Source organism: Amblyraja radiata, chromosome 24 (genome assembly GCF_010909765.2).
Source record: "Amblyraja radiata isolate CabotCenter1 chromosome 24, sAmbRad1.1.pri, whole genome shotgun sequence".
In the NCBI taxonomy this organism is placed as follows: Eukaryota; Metazoa; Chordata; class Chondrichthyes; order Rajiformes; family Rajidae; genus Amblyraja; species Amblyraja radiata.
This window is the reverse complement of record NC_045979.1, coordinates 17,594,341-17,618,801: the sequence shown is the minus strand read 5'-3', so window position 1 is coordinate 17,618,801 and position 24,461 is coordinate 17,594,341. Positions and strand designations below refer to the sequence as shown.

At 40.9% G+C, this 24,461-nt stretch overlaps 1 protein-coding gene across 2 annotated transcripts in view; it reads right to left on the bottom strand.

The window, feature by feature from the left end:
- Positions 1 to 24,461, bottom strand: part of LOC116986800 (diphosphoinositol polyphosphate phosphohydrolase 1) — a 78,843-nt gene that overhangs the window by 16,401 nt on the left and 37,981 nt on the right. The window contains exons 2-3 of one of the 2 annotated variants that reach the window (XR_004415573.1): positions 15,888 to 15,992; positions 15,297 to 15,407 (exon numbers count right to left, since the gene is read on the bottom strand). Coding sequence is in view for 1 of the 2 variants with exons in the window: in XM_033042505.1 (XP_032898396.1) it covers positions 15,297 to 15,407 (111 nt within the window). In the remaining variant the exon portion in view is untranslated. The remainder of the gene's footprint in view (positions 1 to 15,296; positions 15,408 to 15,887; positions 15,993 to 24,461) is intronic. The other variant, XM_033042505.1, reaches the window with a different exon arrangement.

Sequence of the window (24,461 nt, the reverse complement as noted above, 5' to 3'; positions counted from 1 at the left end):
GTTTAAAAAGTTGATTTAATGCCTCTTTTCTTTTTGGCTTATTGTATCTCAGAATGCGTCAACATAATTGGCTGATCAGTCAACATGATAGCATCCACAAGACACCAGAGATCCCTTCAAATTGGCAATGGTTTGCAATCAATGTCAGGAAAGCAGAAACCCACACCACTGAGTCAGTGAGGATTTGTGTAGACCGGGTTCTTTGTGAGTTTGTGAGTGGCAGAAAATCCACTGCTGATCATAATATGACAGCACATGTTGAGGGCTGATTTTCTATGGAATGACAATCACACAAGAATATGCAATGGTCTCAATTCACAACCACTATCGCTTACTGTCTCGCCTAACTGCCACGGTTGCAATTAAGAGCCAATATTTGGACGCGTATGAAGTAACACATAGGCCAAATCGTAGAAGGAAGCATTCTTTTTTAGTTTAGTTTAGAGAGACAACATGGAAACAGGCCCTACGACCCACCGAGTCTGCGCCGACCAGCGATCCCCACACATTCGCACTATCCTACACATACTAGTGACAATTTATAATTTTTTCTGAAGCCAATTAACCAACAAACCTGTCCGTCTTCGGAATGAGAGAGGACCAGGGGACAAACCATGTGGTCACGAGGAGAACGTGCAAACTCCACACAGACAGCACCTGTTAGTCATAATCAAAGCTGGGTTTCTGGCACTGTAAGGCAACAAATCTACCACTGTGCAACAGTGCCGCCTTATCTTTCTCTGACAGATATTACTGAGTAAGGTTTCTACAACAATCCAACAGTTCCATGATCACCATTACTGGGGCTAATTTATCCTGCATTCTAGATTTATTAAATCACTGAACGGCATGGTGGCGCAGCGGTGGAGTTGCTGCCTTACAGCGCCAGAGACCTGGATTTGATCCTGACTAGGGGTGCTGTTTGTATGGAGTTTGTACTGTCTCCCTGTGTGGGTTTTTCCCGGGATTCCTCTCACACTCCAAAGACGTCCAAGTTTGTAGGTAAATGGCTTGGTAAAATTGTAAATTGTTCCTAGTGTGTAGGATAGTGCTAATGTGTGAGCATCGCTGGTCAGCTGAAACTCGGTGGGCCGCAGGGCCAGTTTCCGCACTGTATCTCTAAACTAAACTTGAACTTAAGTTCTCCAGCTGCTACCATGGGCTTCAAACTCCTGCTTCTGGATCGATTCCAGTAACATTAGCACCACCATCCTTATAGTCCATTAGTCCCCACAATATTTTACTTTTACAACATTTTTTTTCTCTCATGAGAGTTAATTTTGACAGTGATTGTTTATATATAGACATTTCTGATCAATTTGTAGGGAAATGCATGCAATTGCTTTAAAATATTGAAAATAATATATATATATATATATATATATATATATATATTCATTGCAACAACTATATTACTTTGAGATATCCATGCTGCAGCCAAAAATCTATTACCATAAAATTTAAAATCCAGCATTCTTGACAGCATGCAAGAAAATAATGGGAATACATGGGGAGTTAGCTTTAATAATATAAAAAGAGTTCATTCCATTGCAATATAAAAAATAGAAAAAATATACAATATAGAAAAAGCAATATTGCTAAAGAAAGAATTTCATTTGTTTAAATTGCAAAAATCAACAACACAATGAAAATCACTGAGATCATAAAATCAGTGCCACTGCCATGGTCGTTCCAGATTGGTTTATGAATCTTAGTTAATCTCCAGTCCCTTTTGTATGGAATTGACTGACAATGCCCTTTTAGACTGCACTCTAGTTCATAATGCTATACAAAAATCATCTTCCACCAGCTTATTTTGCTTTTCAGATTATAATGAACACATCTAGTTTATGCAATGGGCATATTTCACAGAGCCAGAGACACAATTTGTGGCTCCCTTTCCTAGTTTCTTCATCGTGGCGAGTAGGAACCCTCATGTAGATCAAAGATCCTTGAGAATCAGGAGAATTCTAGGTACCTCATTCACCACAAAGAAGAAAATACAATTTACAAGAATATAAAATTATATTTTATTTTAATAAGCACCTTTAGACTCTAGAGATACAGCACGGAAACAGGCCGTTTGATTCCATGTCGACCAGCGATCACACTGTACACTAACACTATCCTACACACTGGTGACCAACTTATAATTTTACCGAAGCCAATTAACTTATAAAACTGCGCATCTTTGTAGTGTGAGAGGAAACCAGAGCACCAGGAGAAAACCCACGTGGTCACAGAGAGAACGTACAAACTCCGTACAGACAACACCCATAGTCAGCACGAAACCAGGTCTTTGGCCCTGTAAGGCAGCAGGGCTGTCGCTTCATTTCTGTGTCCCCCTAAATAAACTCTTTCTATCAAAAATAAACGAAGCACTTGAGAAGCTGTAACAGGCAAATAAAATGGATGGTAAAACAATGGTTATCCCTTTCTGGCTGAAATAGGCAACTCCCTATTTTAAATATGGACACATTTAGCAAAGTATGATAAACCAGACTACCACATTCAAGCTAATTTTCCCACTGCATTAATTTTACCTTTGACATTAATTTTAACCTGTCTTTTGTCAGGTAAATATTGTGATGCTGAATTAATTTTCTCCCAAGTTATGCACAAATTATACCCTTGGGCACACAATAAATGATGGAACTTCAGCAGTGATTCATTGATTTGTTTGGGAGTGCCAAAGTAACCCAGTAAAACAGCATGAGAGAGAAAATTTGCTTTACTAATTTGGCAGAACTTTTGTACCACTTTCAATATTACTTCATTCGTGCTGAGGACCTCAGTATTAAGGCACTTTGAATCAAGCTATCAATAAACAAAGTGTGGGAGGAACTGTGGGCCAGGCAGCATCTGTGAAGGGAATGGACAGATAACATTTTGGCTGGGGATCCTTCTCTTTACTCCATCAGTCTGAAGAAAGGATCCTACACAGCGTCAGTCGATATGTTAAAGAGTCTAGAATTTGCAGTCTCACGCGTCTCTAAACAGTCAATAATTTGCAAAAATTTTGTATATTATATGTTAAGTTGAGAACTTGCCATGAGGCACAATTTTAGCACCACAAAAATAAATTCTCAATTGTCCAACAGATTGAAATGAAAGTAACAGAGTCCACAAATAGAAGCCAGATGATACTGAGAAGGGGAGTCATTTGATACTATTTTATTTAAGTTCTCTGGGGGGAAAGAAGTCCCTTCTCATACCACTTGCTGCATTACAGAACACTAAACCAGCATAAATAAAAAAAGGTTGTCTCAATATTCTTTTGACCCTTGCAATGCAGAATTATGTTATTCAGGTAGATGTAGTTAAAAACCTGGGTTAAAATGATGTCAAATCAACATTTTATTCTTGGAACAGTTTGCAGCAGGAAGTGGGGGGTAGTATTTTCCTCCTTGCAGAAATTACAAGATGACATCAGCTAGAATTCCTAACATTTACCACAACCATACAAGTTCACATATCAGATTAGAATTAGATATTGGCTTACAGGAGACCCATGAAAATGTAAGGTGCCTGATATCCGATTCAGACTTGCAAGTGTTTCCTATGGGGAACACATCAATTTTTAGGGGTTTCCTGACACAAGCAAAAGTAGGAATGGGCTTAATGGCCAGGATATTTAATCATTTGGTTTCCACATCACCCTTGGAAAAATATTTCTCAAGGTTCATGATTCAGAGAAATTTCCTATCATCAAAATGTTAAAAGCGTCATCAAAATGTTAAAAGAATAAGAATCTTATTCTTAAACTATGCCTTGTTGTTCTAGATTCTGCAATGAGGGAAATATCTTTACACCCGTCTCATCATGTATTTGCATTGTCAGCGAACTTGACTACAATACACTCAGGCCCTTGAATATAAATTGTCCATTGTACGGACTCAGTGTGGCACACCACTAGTTACAGCTTGCCAACCCAGAAATCGAATTTCTACATTTTGTTTACACTTAGCCGAGCTTCAATCCACACCAATGCCATGTCAAACGTCGTAAACTCTCACTTTATCCACCTTTACTGTAGCCTTCTGCAAATATAAAGTACCAAGTACATTGGTATTCCTCTATTAACCCTGATTGTTACATGCCCGCAAAACACCAGAAAACACAATTTCCATTTCAATAAACAATATGAATTCAGTTTGATGACATGGTTTTTGGAATACTGCCAAGCAATGGATTCCAGCATTTTCTCAGTTGAATATTACAGGTTTAATGGTTTATCATTCCGTGCTTCGATTTCATCTCTTTTACTGAGGGATATTACATTTGTGTTTTCCAATCCACTGGCACTTCATTGTAATTTGGGAAGATTATGGCCAGTGCCTCCATTATTTCTGCAGCCGCTTCCTTTAATACCATCAGACCCAGAGGACTCATCTGTCTTTAATCCCATTAGTTACTCTAATGGATTTCGCTCACTGATAATGATCATTTTTAAATTCTGTTTTGTATTTGGATATTCTACTATTAATGACATGCTTTAAGTACCTTCTGTTGAGAGGATAAAACATTTTGTTCAAAGGCTCTAACATTTCCTTTAATTAAATGACAAGATTCTACTCTCACAGAAGATTTTGCTATCAGCAAAATTAAACGCAAAGTTGTGGAATGGGAGTGTTTCAAATGAGAATGACAAAGGAATAGCTAAGATCAGTATTGATGACTTAAAGGATGGCACTAATAACAAGGACACAAAGATGTGACAGTGAAATGTAATAAAATACTAGACTAGGTGCGGACCCATTGGGCCTGTCCCCAAGGCAATATTCCACCACTGACCCATAGCCCACAACTGCACAGGCGCGGCTGAGGGGTTCCCATTGTGACACCAGAGATCCCCGTTGTGGCGCGAGTCATGGCAACCCTCCATCAACTGCGCCTCGCCATCCCTCTTCCTACCCATATCCTCCTCCATTCCCCTTCATTCCACCTCCTCTTCACAATCCCTCTTCTTTCCCCTCTCCTCCTCCCCTCCCCCAATCCCTCCCACTCCTTTCCCCTACACTGTCACCCTCCCTCCAAAACCCCTCTCCCCTGCTGCTCCCCCATTCTTCACCTCCCCTATCCCACCCCCCACTCTCCCTCCTCCACTCCCCCCTTCCCCTCCCTCTACTCCCCCCTCCTCACCTCCCCCACTTTCCCCTCCCTGCCAACCCCCTCCTCTCCCTCTATCCCACAGCTCTCCCACTCTTCCCCCACAATGAAAATCACATTAAAAAAAAAGAAACATCCTCCCTATCCCTATCCCTCCCGTTTGGGCGAGAGAGAGGGGGGGAGGAGGTGGGGGGGGGATAGAGAGGGGGGAGAGAGGGGGGGAGAGAGGAGGTGGGGGGGGGATAGAGGGGGGGGGGGATAGAGAGGGGGGGGGCGAGAGGGGGGAGAGAGAGAGGGGGGGGGGGGATAGAGAGAGGGGGGGGAGAGAGAGGGGGGGAGAGAGAGGGGGGGAGAGCGAGAGGGGGAGAGAGAGAGGGGGGCCGAGCAAGACGAGAGGGGGGAGGACGAGAGAGAGGGGGGGGGAGGAGAGAGAGGGGGGACGAGAGAGAGGGGGTGGAGAGAGACGAGGGGGCAGAGATGAGAGGGGGAGCGAGAGACGACGATGGGGGCAGATCGAGAGAGGGGGGGGAGAGAGAGGGGAGAGAGACCGGGGGAGGAGAGCAGGGGGGATCGAGGGGGGGAGAAGAGGGGGGTGGACGATGAAGAGGGGGGGGAGAGAGAGGGGGGGAGAGAGACGGGGGGGACGAGAGAGGGGGGGGAGAATGGACGCAGGGGGAGAGAGAGGGATGAGACGAGAGAGCAGGGGGGGAGCGAGACGAGAGGGGGAGAGAGAGAGGGGGGAGAGAGAGAGGGGGGAGAGAGAGTGGGAGAGAGAGGGGGGAGAGAGAGGGGGGAGAGAGAGGGGGGAGAGAGAGAGAGGGGGAGTGAGAGGGGGAGAGAGAGAGGGAGAGAGAGGGGGAGATAGAGAGAGGGGAGAGAGAGAGCGGGAGAGAGAGAGAGAGAGGGGGAGAGAGAGGGGGGCGAGAGAGAGGGGGGAGAGAGAGGGGGGCAGAGAGAGAGGGGGGGTGAGAGAGGGGAGAGAGAGAGAGGGGGGGAGAGAGAGGGGGGAGAGAGAGAGGGGGGAGAGAGAGGGGTGAGAGAGAAGGGAGAGAGAGATGGGGGAGAGAGAGAGGGGGGAGAGAGAGAGAGGGGGGAGAGAGATAGGGGGGAGAGAGATAGGGGGGAGAGAGATAGGGGGGGAGAGAGGGGTGAGATAGAGAGGGGGGAGAGAGAGAGGAGGGAGTGAGAGAGAGAGAGAGAGGGGGGGGGGGGGAAGAGAGAGAGAGTGAGAGCCCGGGGGGGGAGGGGGGGGGGGAGAGAAAAGGCAACCAGGCAGCCGAGAGTAAGCTAGGGAGTTGCAGTGCTCGTAAGCCCTCAGATCCGCTCAGGATCTGCAGTTCAGAGCCACTTGCTCGTTCTTTCTGCATCTTTTGAAGAACCGGGGGGGTGAGGGGGATGACATCACTCGCTGCGCGAGGTACATAGGGCAGCAGGCCAAGAGGAGCTTAGCCATTGTGACCATCTTGTTTATTTTCCAAGTTATTTGAAATTTTTGAACATTTTCATAATTAACTAGAGAAATAATGCATGAAATTTTCAGATGCGGTGATTTTTGACATCGTGACATAAATCTCTATCGGAAAATGTCACCATTAGCGCGTCGTATTTTCGAGGAGATGTGAAACGCACAACGACATCACACAAATAAATACACACCCAAGATCAGAGTTTTATAAGTATAAAGATATAGATTTTTGACGATACATTTCTGAACTGGTTTATTATTCAATATTATTTTATATGAAATAAATTATTGAACCTATCGACATTTAAAAATGTTGAACATCACAATGATAAGGTTAAATGCTTTTAAATATATACAATGGAATCCTGGTCTTGGGTATAGCTTATATTTTGTTTCAAGCAGGCCTTCTCCAGTAGACCGATAAGAGAGAGACAGGCCCAAGCTTGCCCCAGGTGGCTGTGTATTAGAAACATAGAAAATAGGTGCAGGAGTAGGCCATTCGGCCCTTCGAGCCTGCACCGTCATTCAATATGATCATGGCTGATCATCCAACTCAGTATCCTGTACCTGCCTTCTCTCCATACCCCCTGATCCCTTTAGCCACAAGGGCCACATCTAACTCCCTCTTAAATATAGCCAATGAACTGGCCTCAACTACCTCTGCGGGAGAGAATTCCAGAGATTCACCACTCTCTGTGTGAAAAACGTAGAGTTCCCCTTTATCCTTAAACTGTGACCCCTTATTCTGGACTTCCCCAACATCGGGAACAATCTTCCTGCATCTAGCCTGTCCAACCCCTTAAGAATTTTGTAAGTTTCTATAAGATCCCCCCTCATTGAGACAATGACCGATGCCTTTGAAATGCATCTACCAATTGATGAGAGGGAGAAGCCCAGACTTGTCCCAGTGAAGTATATTGAGACAATGACCGATGCTTTTGAAATGTCTTGTCTTGAAAGAACCAACTGATAGGATGTCTTTGATATGCGACTGATTGACAAGAGACAAACTCAGACGCATCCTGTGGTATTGTGTATTGACTATCTCTGACCATGACTAACATCTTTAGAATGTGCTTAAAACACAGTATAAAATACCATGTAATTCTTTGTTCATTGTAGCGGTGACACGAGGAAAGTCAAGTGTCTGTTGCTTACTTGGCTGGTATCCTCGCCACCTCCATCGGCCGATGATCAGTAAAGTTTGAATTGGTCTACCTAACCATATTATGAGTTGTCTGTTTATTAAGTAGTGAACCTTATCAACAATTGATACCTTTACATTAAATCAGGATTTCTCCGTGGAAGTGAGTTTCAATAACAAAATGAATTCCAATTATTGTTGCAGTATTTGCCTTAGATTCAGATCTGTGGATTTAATACCCACGTTGATTAATTATGATGGAATATTGTTAAAGGAGCCATTTTTTCCAGTCTAACATTATATTCCTCAATGTAATATCAATCAATGACACTATGCAAAAAGCAAGCAACATTACTGTTACCTTGGCCAACGTTTCTTAATAATTGAAATCAGAAACAAATTACCTAGTCATTTACCTCAATGCTGTTAATGGAATTTGGTGCAAATTGCCTACAGTATTTTGCATTATAAACACAAATTGAAATACTTTGAGCTGTGATATGAATTGTAGTGTTTGCATTGCGATTCAAGGCAAAATAAAAATGAAGGTGTATTTTACGTGTAGCAGTTAACAATTCTTTTTCTTTAAAATCCGAATGTGACAAATAGAACACTATTTTCCATTTCCAAATTATTATTAAATGACAAAGCAAGCAGCATTTACATTACTATTCAAAAACTATGGCAAAAGTTAGTGATAGACCAGATTTCCAAGGATTTTATAAAAACCAGCAGCGAAGGACTAAAAAGTTAATAAGGAGGGAGAAAATGAGAGCAAAGTTGGCAAATAATTCCATGGCAAAATGCAAGAGCTTCTATGGATATTAATTTCAAATTGGAACGTAGAACCTAACAATCCCTGATATAAGGGACAAAGCGGTGGAAAAACGAATGGGTCTCAAGGCAAATAGGTCACCAGGCTTGCTTTTGACAGCTTGCACCAAAGTAGTTTAAAGGAAGTGGCTGCAGAGATAGAAAAGCAATTTATTCAACTTTTTCAAGAAAAGTACTAATTTCCGGGAGAATATTAATTGATGAAAAACTATGAATGTGATGTCCTCATTCAAGGAGGGGGATAAAATGTGGAAAACAGAAATATAATCAAGATACAAATGACTAGTCACTGAGAAAAGATTATTGCAATTATATTGAGTCAACACAGTTTTATGAAAGACTAACCACGTTTGACAAATACTTTCCAGAGATAAACCAGCGAAGTCAAAAGAGGGGTCCTTTTAGAAATGAAAATGCAACATTGTACAAGACATTAAATAATATGTTACATACAAGGCTAATGCAAAAGAGCTCAGTGTTGGGTTGGGCTAAAGACTGGTTACCACAGTCAGATAAAGTGGGTCTTTTTCAGACCAAGGAGTCTTTGGCTCAAACTTATTTATTAACTATGTTAATGACAAAGGAGGAGCCAGAGCGCAAGGTATTCAAGTTTGCTGACGATATAAAATTAGGTGGGAGGGACTGTTGTGATGAGGGTGTTTGGACTCGAGACAGCTCGAGCAAGTCTAAAATTTGGTAAACAAAGTTTAATCCAGGCAAGAGAATGTGAGTTTGCATGTGCGTGTGTGTCAGTCACACATTTTGGTAGAAGAAATCTAAAAGGCAAATTATCTAAGTAGAGAGACTACCAACAAGTTGAGTACAGAGTAATCTATGTACTGTTTTGTGCAAAATAAAAAGGTTGAAACAGGTGCACCAAGTAAATAAGGCAAATTACATAATAGCCTTAGTTTGCTAGGATGCTGGAGCGTTAAAAAAGGTTTTGATACAATTGTCCAAAGTGGGCACACCTGCAGTATCATGCGCATTGTGGTCCCATTGTTTAAAAAAAAAACAGCAGTGGAGACACTCAGCTAATTGCTGGGATGAGTGTGATACTATCATGAATGACTAAGAAGCGTTAAAACAATATTATTTGGTGGGCATGTCATCTTCCCCAAGAAACATTCAACCAAGGTGTCATCTACACAATCGGGAGCATGGTTAATACATATACCTCAATTAACATCATTAACATAGATCATCATCGCACCACTGTCTGCGGGAGCTTATCAAGTGCACATTTGATGCCATATTTGCTATGTTTCAACAGTCCCTACACTTAAAGTACTTCATTGGCTTTTAAGTGCTGTGGTTGTCTCCAGTTCATGAAAAGCAAGTAACAATGAATTTCTAGTCCATGCCTGTTTGGAAACGGTGAATCGATGAGATCAAGTTTTCAACCAACGGTTCATCTCTAAAAAGGAAGAGAGGTGGCAGATATAATCTTGCCAATCGGTAGTATTGCCAATAGGATTAAAAGTTGGGGAAACCTCTATGGTTTTGTTTGAAGTGTCACAGGCTGAGGCGAGACCTGACAGAAACATATAAAATGAAGGTAGATAAAACATTTTCCCCAGGGTAAAAATGTCAAATACTTGAGGGCATAGCTTTTAGAAGAGAGGGGAAAAGTTTAAGAGATGCATGTTTTTTTTTAAAACAGAGTGGAAGGTATGTGGAACATGCTGCCAAGGGTGGCTAGAAATCAGATGCAATAGAGGCATTCAAGAGGTATTCATAATGGCGCAGGAAATGTAGTGACATACATCACGTGCATTCAGAAGAGGCTAGTTTAGTTTGACACTGTGGTTGGCACAGACATCGCAGGCCAGAGGGCCAGTTCCTGTGTTGTACTGTTCCTTTTCTGAGATGATGGCATCAGCTGCTAATAAGACATCTATCTTTAGCAAGTGTATACTGCTGCCTCTGTGGCAAACACTTGATCAAGTCTCCATAAATAAACATTTAAAAAGTATAAGGCTATTTTTTAAAATCTTTTTATGCTCACATCTGTACATTTTAATTCAAAATTACAGTACTGTTAAATCAGCAACTGTTTAGATCTTTAATTATGCCTTTTGAGCAAAAGCACTATTATTTAGAGGTAGAACTCAAAAGTACTGCTTAAATGTGAAAATTAAAAAATCAAAACACAGGATAGACAAGCTCAACAATCCCTTTGCAATAAGTCAGTTTATACATAGGTTTTTTAACTAAAAGTCATTACTCTATTGGATTTATATGTTCAAATTATGTCGAAAATCTTATCGATCACGAAGATCAATAAAATAAATTACCCGAGAAAAAAAATTAACTTGCAATTTTTTTTGTGAGATTTGAATCTACCCGTTTAAAGTTCGGGACTTCCATGACTACAACATTTATCATGGATGTTGTGAACTTACTGAAGGATCATGTGCAGCTACATTTCATAACATATCATGGGAACATAAATAATACGAGTAGCAGTAAGCTAGCCGGCTCCAAGTCTGTGCCAGCAGGCATCAAGATCATGAACGATCAGCTCCATATTCTTGCATTATCCCCAGTAAACTATTAACCTCTTTAGAACAAAATCAACAATTGAGCCCGAGATTCACTGCTGTGAGGAGTGAAAGCTATGCTTTACAGTTCCAATGAGACATCTGCTCCCAGTATCCAATCGTCTTAGAAAAAGGACTAACATGTCACTTCCATTTCTAATCACTTGCTGCAACTATTCTCCGGTTTCTTTGGACACCAATGCTACCCAATTGATTATTAGTTTAGAATAATTTTTGTTCTAAGCCCTGGAGTGATTGACATTGCATTGCCCACATCATGTAATCGACCAAGATCTCTCCCACTCTCTTAGCTTTTCTATCCCTTTAAGCCTCCCTATTACAATATATATTACAATCCATTCTATGTTTTCTATGTTTCCCTTCCAATAATGATTGGCAGTTTGTTTTTTTAATATTTTTTTGTTATTTTTAGTGCGTTTAAAAAGTTTGTGTAAATGTTCTCCGGTTTGTTTTATGTGGGGGGAGGGGGACGGAGGAAACCTTTTTTTCAGTCTCTTACCTTGCCAGAGATGCGATTGTTTTCCGGATTGTATCTCCAGTCGCTCTGCAGCCTAACATCATGGAACTGGAGGCCTCCTCAGACTGACTTTTGAGTCCCACCGTGGGGCGTGAAATTAACATCGGATCCGATCCCTTGCCTGGGATCGCTCCAACCGCAGCCTGCGGACTTTACATCAGGAGCTCGCTGTCGGGAGCTCCAACGACGCAGATGTTCGACCAGCCCCGACCCGGGGTCCGATCGCCAGTGCGGGGGAGCTGACATCCCCCCAATGCAGGAGCCGATCACCCAGATGCGGAGGGCCCAAACACCGCTAGCTACGGGAGGCAAGATTGTCCCGTCAACGGAAGGCTCGACGATCCCGACCGCAGGAGAACAAAGAAGGGAAGAGACTGAACTTTTTCTCGCCTTCCATCACAGTGAGGAATGTGGAGGAGTCACTGTGGTGGATGTTTATGTTTAAATGTATTTTGTGTGTTCCGTTGCTTTTTATTTGTATGACTGACTTGGCAAATTAAATTCCACGTATGTTGCAAAACATACTTGGCAAAGAAGTATCATTGTATTGTATAATCCATGCCCAAATTATTATTTTCTTGGGGGAGATTAATTGGCCACTGTATGTTGCCCCAAAATGTATAGATGAGTGATAGAATCTGGGGGGGGGGGTGAGTGATGAGAACCTGGGGAGAGTAAAACATGCAATTAATGTAGGAGTGGTGCAATACTTGACATGAAACACATGCTGATAGAGCTGCTGTCTCCCAGAGAGATCCAGGTTCGACCCTGACCTCGGTCCTGCTCTCCGTGTACAGTTTGCATGTTCTCCCTTTGATCACGTGGGTTTCCTCCAGGTCTTTTGGTTTCCTCCCACATACCAAAGACTTGTGGGTTTTTCAGATAATTGGCCTTTAAATTGCCTAGTATGCAAGGAAGGGATGCAAAAGTGGGATTACATAAAAGTAATGTGAAAGGGCCATCGATAGTTGGTATGGACTCAGTGGGCTGAAGGGTCAATTTTCATGCTGTATCTTTCAATCAATGTGCAGCATGGACTCGGTGGGCAAGAGGCCAGTTTCTGTGCTGTATCTCTAAGACTCTATGACTTTCACTACTGCTATCAGGACCAATGCCTGGTTAAATCATCAAAGAAGTGCAGTGATTTCATTTTTCAGTAGTTCACAAGTTTTTCTAAATTTCATAGACATCCAAAAACATTACAAAGATCCACGATAACCAGAAGAACCTTCAGTTAGAGTCAGTGTGAAGGCATTGAGGAACATTTTGAAGTAGGAATTCTCTCGTATGCTGTTGCTGCTACTCATGCCACCTTGTGCCAATCTATAGTGCTTTGAGCCACTTTAGTCACTTTGCATCCAGGCAAATTTAGGAGATGGTACAGGTGGTGGGTCTGTGGCATCAATATCTGGCAAAAAAATAGTTTGTGCTGGTGAAAGGGGTTAAATAACTGAGAGAAAAAAAAAAACTATGAGTGCAAAGTTTAATGATTCAGAATGTCCAAGGCTGCGAGCAACATTCTTCTACTGCAGTGAGCCATGCACTGACAATCAAGCCCTACATAATCCACACTGGCCCAAACTAGTTTCTATTCCAGAGTTGCTTGGTAGCATAGTTAACCTATTGTTGTGGTTCTCTTTCTACTGGCAACCAAAACTACAATACATCAGGAAGCATTTCACTTAAAAGGTGGCCTAAATATTTTCAGAAATGCCAAGGAAAGCAAATCATATTTCTGTTCATTTGCCTCCATTGTACAACATTTCTATTTATTAATTATCCACTTCCAAAATTAGGTCCTCCAACTCTTTCAATATTAAAAGATACCATGGGCGGAAGTTCTTTAGTAATAATTACATGGGTCAGAGTGCCACAATGAAGTGAGCACAGACAAAACACTAAATGCTGTCTACTTGCTGGGTCACCAAATGAATGGTGGTGGGGGGGGATCTTTTGTGAAGAACAGCTTTGCACGAGTGCAAGTATTACAACTATAATGTGAGTTTCCATAGCTCAAATTGGGTATAATACAATTTATTAATTTGGGAACACTATTTGCATTACTCAGGTCAAAATGGCAATGTGATTTTAATTGCGAACTTGAGAACCACTTACTTTGGATATCTACAAGCTGTAAAATGCCTTCTTGGGGAAAAAAATTGGCTTGGAAGAAAAACCTTGTTACATGTAATGTCTCTACTGTAATCAGACACCATAGTTTCTTAAAATCACAGCTGCTAGTTTCACCCTGGGAGGCCAATGAAATGACAGGTCATCGCTTCTATTGATATTCATGCAATGATACCTCGTTGTACAGTCTTTAGGAATATTAGCTTTCAGTTACAAAAATAAACATAGCTATTTAAAAAAAAGTGAAATCCCTGGAGGAAAAATAACTCTGTTATAATGTCTGAAACACTTTAGCCCTAACCACCAGTTTCCCTATTGACACAGTTGTTTTATAAAGTGAATATAAAGTATAATATTTTACAACTAGGAACACAACTATGTAGGTTGGTCAGGCATCATAGTCATTAATGCTATTGATGTCCAAATGTGCACTGCACACCATGGAATGTCACTGTGTTTTCTCAGACACTATACAATAGCATTTCAAATGTATTGGACATTGAGTACTGGAAAGTCTCAAGAGTTAAAATTGTAACAGGCAAGAAATGGTAAACACCATAGCAGTTATTGCTAGCTCTATGTGTCACTAGATAGTTCAGTACTAGTGATTTTTATTAAATCCTACCGAGTATCTCATCGAGATATGTTTTAGACTTACCAAAAAGTCCAATATTTGGCAGCTAATATCACATTTACAGATATTAGGCCTTATTCTCTGTCAGGGAATGAAAAGGGCAGAAGAATCGAATGTTTGCCCATCACTGGGTTTGTGTTGTGACGAGCTCCATTTATTTACCGGCACCTCATGTCCACAGACTATATCAGCAACAAAAATGTTTAACTGGCATATTAGTACCCATGGACACAATGCAGGAATTGATTACCTTGTTCAGCTAAGCCTGTCAAGTTAGCATTTGCATATTGATGCTGTGACAATTGTCTGCTTAGGATAATAATGACACCATGAAAAATGCAACAATAGAGAAAAAAACTTAAGTCTTTAAACATCAAAATGACAACAGAACAGTTGAAGCCTAAACAACTCGAAGTAAACTCTGAAAATACGAGCGAGGAAGCTACAACAACAAGGAACTGCAGATGCTGGTTTATAAAAATTGTATAAAATGCTGGGTAACTCAGCAGGTCAGGCAGCTTCTCTGGAGAACATCCCTGGGTGGGTTATGTTCTAGGTCGGAAACTCCAACATAAAATCATTTCAGAGGATTTTTATTCTCAATTCACCAAATACCTAGGATTACACAAGTACTATCTGGGAAATATAGTTGTAAAGTAATAATTAAAGGTCCGTTGGTTGGAACTAACTATTGTGGTACTAAAAGCCAAAAGTATGAAGAATGGAATTTTATATACTTTCATCTAAAATTAGATAAAACTATTTCAATTTGAGTGATAGACAGAAGGAATAAACTTGCTGACAGTTTATTCAGACAGCAGAAGTCTGACAACAATTCATTAAAACTTAGTTCAAATATTACTGTGAAAACACAGAGCAAATTATTCTTCTGTACATACTTCTTCACAGACTTCTCGGACAGCTGCCACACTCGGTTCCTCATCAGGTTCCATGCCACCGCCCGGCACAATCCACTTGTCTGGGTGACGACTGCTGCTGACCAAGAGAACCTAGGATAAAAGAGTAATTAACTTAGGAAAAAGGGAACTGTCGTTTTCTTCCATCATCTTCAATTTCATTTGAAATGCATTTGATATGCTCTGCATAAAGATCCAACAGATTTTTTTTTAATTAAAAAAATTAAATGAAAACCCCCAAAAAAATCCTCAGAAAATCTCAAATACCACTTTTATTTTACCTAAAGTAGTTCATGAATTATCTAACAATTAATATTGAAAATTATTTTAGAACCTACACAGATCCCTGCCAAAAAATTGGATGTGAAATTATTTAATATACATTTTCCTTAATAACCAGGATATAATTACAACACCAAAGGGGTTCATTTTCACTTCTGTAGGGCAATTTAGCTAGTATCCATATCAATAATGCAATATTTATTACCTGTAAGCAAAGCAAGGCTGTCTGTGTGAATTTATTGTATATGGAAATAATGATTATACAATTACTGTAGAAGAAACAGAACCCACTTAGCCTACTGCACCCAACAGAGCTAGGTCCATCATTTTGAATGCATGCTTGATTGTGTTTTCTTCATTTTTTTGTAAAGTGGCAGTCATGAATTTTAGATGTGCCTATTGAAAAAAACTCCAATCAATTTTTAGTTTGAAAACAGTCTAATCCCCACTTCATAATTCCACACAAATCTTTGAAAATATCCCTTCATTACAATTTAATCTATTTATATTCTAAACTGCCATACACAATAGAAATAAATACAGAAAAGTTTGAAGTTCATTGAATTAACCATAGAAATGAAAGATAGCCATTTCACTTTCTCCAGGCTCTACTGTAGTGTACCCGGGCCAAGATTCTACCTTTGATCATCCTGCAAGTTCTCCTTCAAGTCACATACCACCCTGATTAAATCCTAGAAATATTTAAGCCACATTTTGAAATTACCTTCAAAAGCAGAAACTAATTTCTGCTACACAATTTACAGGTTTAGATTTTTTTTGTGAACTACCAAATTCACGACAAGCAGGAAATTAATTTATTAACATACCATCAACATGAAACTGTCACTGGGATAAAGCTGGGGGAGAATGCTAATGGAAAATTAGACACCAACAGCATATCACAGGACTCTAAATTAGCGGTTGCCCGGGTGCCAATGACCACCCAAAGTGCCGCCGGGCAACCTAAACCCTGATAGCGGCCACTGCTTGCCACTCCGCTAACGGCGATAACCGCTTTCAAAACAAGCCTCCCCGCACTCTGAGGCCGGGAGGAGGGAAGAAGGGAGGGGGAGGCCTCCTTCTGCCGTCTGAAGCAGCTGCACCTCTCGGCCCCGCACCTTCAGTTTGCTGGTGGAGGAGGGGAGGCGGTGGCGAGGAGATCCTAACTGCCTCCCCCTTTGGCGGCGGCAATTGGCGGTGGACAGGGACGGCCAAGGCTGCGGGACGATGATACCGTCCGTGTCCAATGAGCACTGACCTACCTTCCCCTCCCCCTATCTCTCTCTCTTGTACGCCCCCCTTATCCTAAAACCCCCCTCCTCTCCACTGATTCCCATTCCTGCCTCTATTCAATCCTCACTGACCCCCTGTGCTCCCCTCCCCATCTACCCCCCCTTCTATTCATCCTGCACTGATCTCCCTATCCACCTAGCATTGATTCTCCTGCCACCCCCCACCCCCCCCCCCCCACATCCATCCTACACTGGTCCCCCAACTCATCCTGTACTCACCCCCGTTCCCATCCATCCTGCACTGCCTCCCCCCATTCATCCTGTACCGATCCCCTCGCTCATCCTGTACTAATCCCCTCATTCATCCTGTACTGATCCCCTCATTCATCCTGTACTGATCCCCTCATTCATCCTGTATTGATCCCCCCCGATCCATCCTGTACTGATTCCTTCATTAATCTTTTTCTGTTTCTCCATTCATCCTGCACTGATGCCCCCCGTCAATCTCGTACTGATCCACCCCATTCAACCCCACTGACATCCCCTGCGCTCTCCCCTCACAATTTTTCCTATTCCAACCAACACGCACTAATTCCCCTGCCTCAATCCATCCATTCCGCACCTTGCCTTCTCACCCCCCCCCCCCACCACCATCTATCCATCCCGCACTTATTCACAGCCCGGCCCTACTGTGCTGGTAATGTCTTCAGAGCGAAAATTGACTATGTTTGATAACGGAATGCAATCAAATGTGTTTTAAATCCCAATGTTATTATTTGTTTTAATCCATAAAGATAGATTAATTAAATTGTGAACACGTGAAACATTAAAATCGCAGTGTTCGATTGTCACTGCTATCGTTGACACGTTAATACAGAATTCATTTTAACGGCAAATCAATGCTCCTAATATGGAGTATCAGTACTGTTATTTAATGAGCAACACTACACATTGGATTTATCCAGGTTTTACTTCTACAGTCGGTCATATACATCACAAATTTTGTCAGGAGATATTTCAGTTGAAATTTTAACGTTAATTCTGAAGTGGGAATGATGGAAACAGCGTTTATCATCGTTTATTTTTTTTTAATCTGGTGCGTACAAACTGGGTGTCTTCATTGTTGTTCACAACACGTACATCTAATCTGAATGTCCGGTAATGTGGCGTTTTGACACCTTTAAACATATTACCAAAAGAACATTTGCTGCAGTTATGTCCTTTGGCCATCTCTTGTCAGCTAGTGTAATGTTTAAACTGTCAGATGGGTATAGTCAGTTTTGACAGCTATTATCATAAAATGCCTTTAGAAATTTCCTTGCAACCTGTATATAACCATATAACCATATAACAATTACAGCATGGAAACAGGCCATCTCGACCCTTCTAGTCCGTGCCGAACACATAATCTCCCCTAGTCCCATCTACCTGCGCTCAGACCATAACCCTCCATTCCTTTCCCATCCATATAACTATCCAATTTATTTTTAAATGATAAAAACGAACCTGCCTCCACCACCTTCACTGGAAGCTCATTCCACACAGCTACCACTCTCTGAGTAAAGAAGTTCCCCCTCATGTTACCCCTAAACTTCAGTCCCTTAATTCTCAAGTCATGTCCCCTTGTTTGAATCTTCCCTACTCTCAGTGGGGAATTTTGTTGTTGATAAATTATGTGGGAAGCGAGAGTGTTTCTGTACCAATAGCAATAATGGCCCATGCTATGGCCATGTCATGATAATTTTTGGTCCTTCACAGTAAACATGCTTGCATCAATCTGTAGTATGCATGGTTAAGCATATATGTTACCATGGTTCACGATTTATTGACACAGGTTGATCATACGTTGAATAATCCAACCACATTTTTGTTGGGAAGTGGAAAGAAATAATAGAAATTGCATTAATTGCAATGTGTAAAAAAAGTTGAGATACTGTATCGTAACTTTGCTGCATGTCCATTGTGGTATGTATCTTGATTGGTGAATATGTTTAGTGGTCTTGATTGGTGAATATGTTTAGTTTGTGACATTATTTGAAGCAGAAATAATATGTGAATGCTTCATTGAGCATAATTCCGACTGGTAACTAAGCACTTCGTTCGAGTACATTATCGAACGCGTCATGCAAGTCGCCTTAAATTGACCACCTAAACTGTAATTTGGCAACCTAAAAAGCTGCATAAGTTGCCCGGCTGGCAACAGGGAAAACAAAGTGAGAGCCCTGTATCAACTATCTCGTCATTTCCAAGGGGTTACATTATTGAAAACGTAAAGAACTTGCATGCACAAACATTATAGCTGTCAGGCACTGGAAGCTGAGCATATTGATTCATTTCCCAAACAACTTTCACCATAAGACACAATAATTTTTTTTTTAAATGACCTTTAAAATTCTTCAATGCAGGTCCTCCCCAGGTGAGGGCAGGGTTGTGCCCCAGGGAAGTGTGCATAACATGAATGGTTCTCAAGTAGGAAACATGGCTGTAAACTGCGCTCCCACACAGCAGATGCCACAAGCCAACAAATCCACGCTGCCTTTGGATTTGCCAAGTCCAGATCACTCTCCCAAACATTCACTCAGACATATGAACTATACACAAGTTGTTATTCATATTACTGAGAGCCTGCAACTGAAATGAATGAGACTTCACTTTTTTTCCCCAAAAAGTTACTATATCAGTTAATATCTGGAATGAATCACATCTACAATTTGAACACTGCAGATTATATACCAATCATTGCATTTAAATAACCCAACCAACAATTGGCCTACCAGGGAACCACCCTGCCCGAGGTCATCTGTTGCTGGCCCCGACTTGTTCTAATCTTTTCTCACCTCCAGTTCTTCCCCCACCCGCACCTGAAACATGACCTATCCATTTTCTCCGGAGATTCTGCCTGACCCGCTGAGTTACTCCACAACTTTGTGACTATTTTCCCCAAAAGTAGCTTAACTGGTATGGCCTTTATCCTTCTACCATTTTTGCTTCCCTCACTATAATTTTGATAGCACCCTCCAATTTAATTGTGGGAATGACCTGCATGTGAGAAGTGCTTCTGGTTATGACCTTGCCATCATTAAGTAGAAAGTTACTTTTTAATAGTTTATGACGAATGCACCCACGTCTGACTTGGAATTACTGCTTTAAAAGGGTCCATTCCAGGTTAGGATTTCCTGTGATTGTAGTTAAAAATTATCTAAAGTGAACTATATTTAATAGCACATTAACATTTAAATATCCAATCCTGTTCCAGTTGCAGCTTAAAATACATTTTACTATTAAGAATATGGTTCTTCAGATTACATATACGAATAATTTCCAAAAGATAATAGGACTTGAACAGTGCCACCAATTGCAGATAATGTGTCAAAATGTGTTTTAAGTGGAAAAGAAATGGCAACAAGTGGAATCTTATGCCCTTCAATATTGAGTATCCCTATATTAATTAGTCTATTTGGTTTATTTCCCAGAGTGAGCTACCAATTTGTTTGAAATAATGTATAAACCCATCAACAGTGAGCGTGCAGTGCATTGAGTTGAGAGAGAGTCAAGGGCGTTTGTCATATGCACCGGCACTATGAGATTCTAACTTGCAGCTCCTATCGTTGACTAACGTAAATCAGATTCAACATATCCAGTGCATGATTATGACAATCTAGCTGGCTTCTGACCCAAAAGAAAAGGAAGCATAAGAGCAGATCAGAATCTTTCCTGGAAATGAAAAAGGATCCCAAATTGAAAAGATTCATGCAGGTGTGGGTTTAGCTGTAAATGCACTGGACATCAGTGATAATCATTGCACAGATTCACAGCTGGTCGCAAGGGCAGAATATTAATGACAGCACAGATTAAATTGTATCTCAGCATCAGGTGTTAAAAATGTTAAGAATGAGGAGATTGAAGGAGTGCAGAGTGTATGGTTGGATGCTGGCAATAACTAAACTCATTTTGAGAATATTTAGATGTGTCACTTTGGTTAGACTTTAGAGTTACAGCATATATCATCAATTTATGACGGAAAAAGAAAACTTACAGATGTTAGAAATCATAATAAAAGCAAAATACTGTGAACACTCAGCACATCAGCTAACACAGTAGAGAAGTGAAATAAGTTAACATTTTAGGTCATTTAGAGCAGATTTAGTATTCTAATGAAGGGAGATTAATTGTTTCTCTCTCCACTGATATCTCCTGACCTGTTGAATATTTCTAGCATTTTGTTTTTATGTATTAACCATAACCTCACAGGAATTTGCTTTTGCTAGTAAAACACTTTGTCCTTCTTTTCCCGTTTCTTTTCCAAACCATTTTCCCATTGCTTCAAAAAGTTCAAATCTTTTTAACCTGCATTCTATTGATCCAGAAACTTCCTGGCTATTGCAAGAGGCGATGTTCAGCTAGTGAAACATTAGCTGTCAAATGTGAAAGCTAAAGACTTAGCCTCGACAGTTTCAGCCATCTGGACCTGTCAGTTTGCAAGAGCCCTGTGCTGTTAGGCTCCACCTGTAGGACAAGGCAGGGATAGGGAAAGTAAGACAAGACTACCTTGCTGTTTCTGTACAAGGTCGGAATATCAGAGACACCCAAAAAACAATTGCAGCTGATTACAGATGCCAAAACCATGCCTTGATCATAGCTTTTCTCTTTATCAAATCCTGCTGTAGGATTTTGAGGCATAAGGTTTTGTCTTGCATTGAGGTTCCATCATTATCATTGTGGATTACAATAATACTGCCCCATTACGTGTGCACCAATAACAATGTCAAATTAAAGTAATCCCATTAAACTAATTGCCGCACGTGACCCAGATCCCCCTATCCCCTTCTTGTTCACTTGTCTAAATGCCTCTTAAATGTTGCTATCATTTCTGAATTCACCAACTTTCCTGGCAGTGCGTTCCAGGCACTTACCACTGTGTAGAAAATACTTGCACATCTCCTTTAAACCTTTCCTCCCACACATCAAACCAATGCCCTCTAGTATTTCCCATTTCCACCCTGGGAAAAAGGCCGACAACCCACCCTATCTATGTCTCTTAATTTTTTCAGGTTGCCCTGCAGCCTCCAAAGCTTCAGAGAAAGTAATCCAAGTTCAACCTCTCCTTATAGCCAAACTAGGCATCATCCTGGTGAATTTCTTACGCATCCAATCCAAAGCCTCCATTTCCTTCCTATAATGTGGCAATTGAAACTGCAAATAATACTCCAAATGTAGCCTCAGCAAAGTTCTACACAACTGCAAAATGATGTACCAATACGATGAAGGCAAGTATGCCGTTAACCTTCTTTACCACACGATCCACTTTCTGGGATTAGTGGACTTGCATCGCAAAATCTCTGTATACATCGACACTCCTACAACAACAGCCCTGCCATTTACTGTATACATTCTTCTTGCGGTTGAGATCAAGCCACATAATACTGACATATAGAAAACATATACAGAAAGCCTTTATCTGTTTGGTGGCAGGAGGGGTTGCATGGCACTCCTGTAATATCTGACCTGCCGCCTTGCTAAGATAGTTTACAAGATTATGTCTTCTGAAAAAACAACTCACAACTTCACTTGTATCGAGGAGTTTTCACTCAATGACTTTTTGAAATAATTGTGTTTCATTGGTAGATCTATTGGGTTATGAAAATTGAATCATGGTTGTGAGAATTTCCCATTTTAATTGTGTTGAACATAATACCAGTAATTCCACTTTTTAAATTGAGTTGCTTAAATGTTATTCAAATTTTAATAAACAATTTTAGTGATTTTGTTTAATGGCTTCATACATTTTCAATACTTCTTGATTGCTCCTGACAAATATTTTGAAAGATGATTGAGGCACGGATTGACTTAACCGTCTACCAACATCTTTATCCCTGTAGTTTTGGTGTGCCAAGCTTATTCTCTTCCTGTCATCCCTCTACCCACCACACTGGGAACAATTTGTAAGGCAAGATCTGCATGGCAGTTTTCACCAAGAGAACCACATACAGTTCTCTCCATAGTGCAGGTATAAGAGAGCTCTCAGCACCTAGTCTTTCCATCACCGTTGGAAACTTTTATCGCTGTTTATCAACACGAGGACCAAAGTTGTGCCAATGAAAGTCAAAGAAGCCATTATGAGTGAGAAACAATAATAAAACTGTTAGAGACATCAGCCAAACCTCAGACTTACCAAAATCAACTGTTTGGAACATCATTAAGAAGAAAGAGAGCACCGGTGAGCACACTAATCGCAAAGGGCAAGGAAGACCGCCACGGCTGATGACAGAAGAACTCTCCCTATGTTAAAGAAAAATCCCCAAACAAGTGTCCAACAGAAACACTCTTCAGGAGTCACGTGTGGATTTGTCAACGACCACTGTCCGCAGAAGACTTCATGAACAGAAATTTAGAGGCTGCACTGCAAGATGCAAACCACTGGTTAGGTCCAAAAATAGGATGGCCAGGTTATAGTTTGCCAAGAAGTACTTAAAAGAGCAACCACAGTTCTGGAAAAAGGTCTTGTGGACAGATGAGTTGAAAATGAACATATCAGAGTGATGGCAAGAGCAAAATATGGAGGAGAGAAGGAACTGCCCAAGATCCAAAGCTTACCACCTCATCTGTGAAACTGTGGTGGGGGTGTTATGGCCTGGGCATGTTTTGCTGCTGAAGGTACTGGCTCACTTATCTTCATTGTTGATACAACTGCTGATGGTAGTAGCATAATGAATTCTGAAGTGTAATGGACACATCCTATCTGCTCAAGTTCAAACAAATGCATCAAAACTCATTGGCCGGCGGTTCATTCTGCAGCAAGACAATGATGCCAAACATACTGCTAAAGCAACAAAGGAGTTTTTCAAAGCTAGTCAATCACCTGATCTGAACCCAATTGAGCATGCCTTTTATATGCCGAAGAGAAAACTGAAGGGGACCAGCCACCAAAACAAGCATAAGCTAAAGATTGCTGCAATACAGGCCTGGCAGAGCATCACCAGAGAAGACACCCAGTAACTGGTGATATCTATGAATCGCAGACTTGAAGCAGTCATTGCATGCAAAGGATATGCAACAAAATACTAAACATGACTACTTTCATTCCCATGCATTGCTGTGCCCCAAACAATATGGTGCCCTGAAATGGGGGGGGGGGGGACTATGTTTTAATGCTGCTGTAATTTCTACATGGTGAAGCTAAAATGCATAAAAGTGGCCAATCTGACAATGTGCACTTTAACCACATGTGATATTTTCTATTACAAATCTCAAATTGTGGAGTACAGAGGCAAATAAATAAATGATGGGTCTTTGTCCCAAATATTATTTAGGGCACTGTAAGCACAAGTTTCAAGAGTAGGGGTCAGCAAGTAGCTCAAAGACTCCAGTGTCTTATTTTTTTTGATTAAAACATCCGGTTAGCACATTAAAGACACTTCAAATAAATCTGCCCTTACATTAACATGTATTAATTGCTATATTACTTAATTATTTTCTCATTAATTAACTATGATTAATTGACAGTCTTAATTTGGAGTCATTAATGAAGCTACAACAACCTTTTATTTGATATAAAGTTACCTAAGCAGATTCAGTACTACTACTTAATTACTATTTCCTAAATTTGGACCCTTAGACAGAAAACTGAATCTCC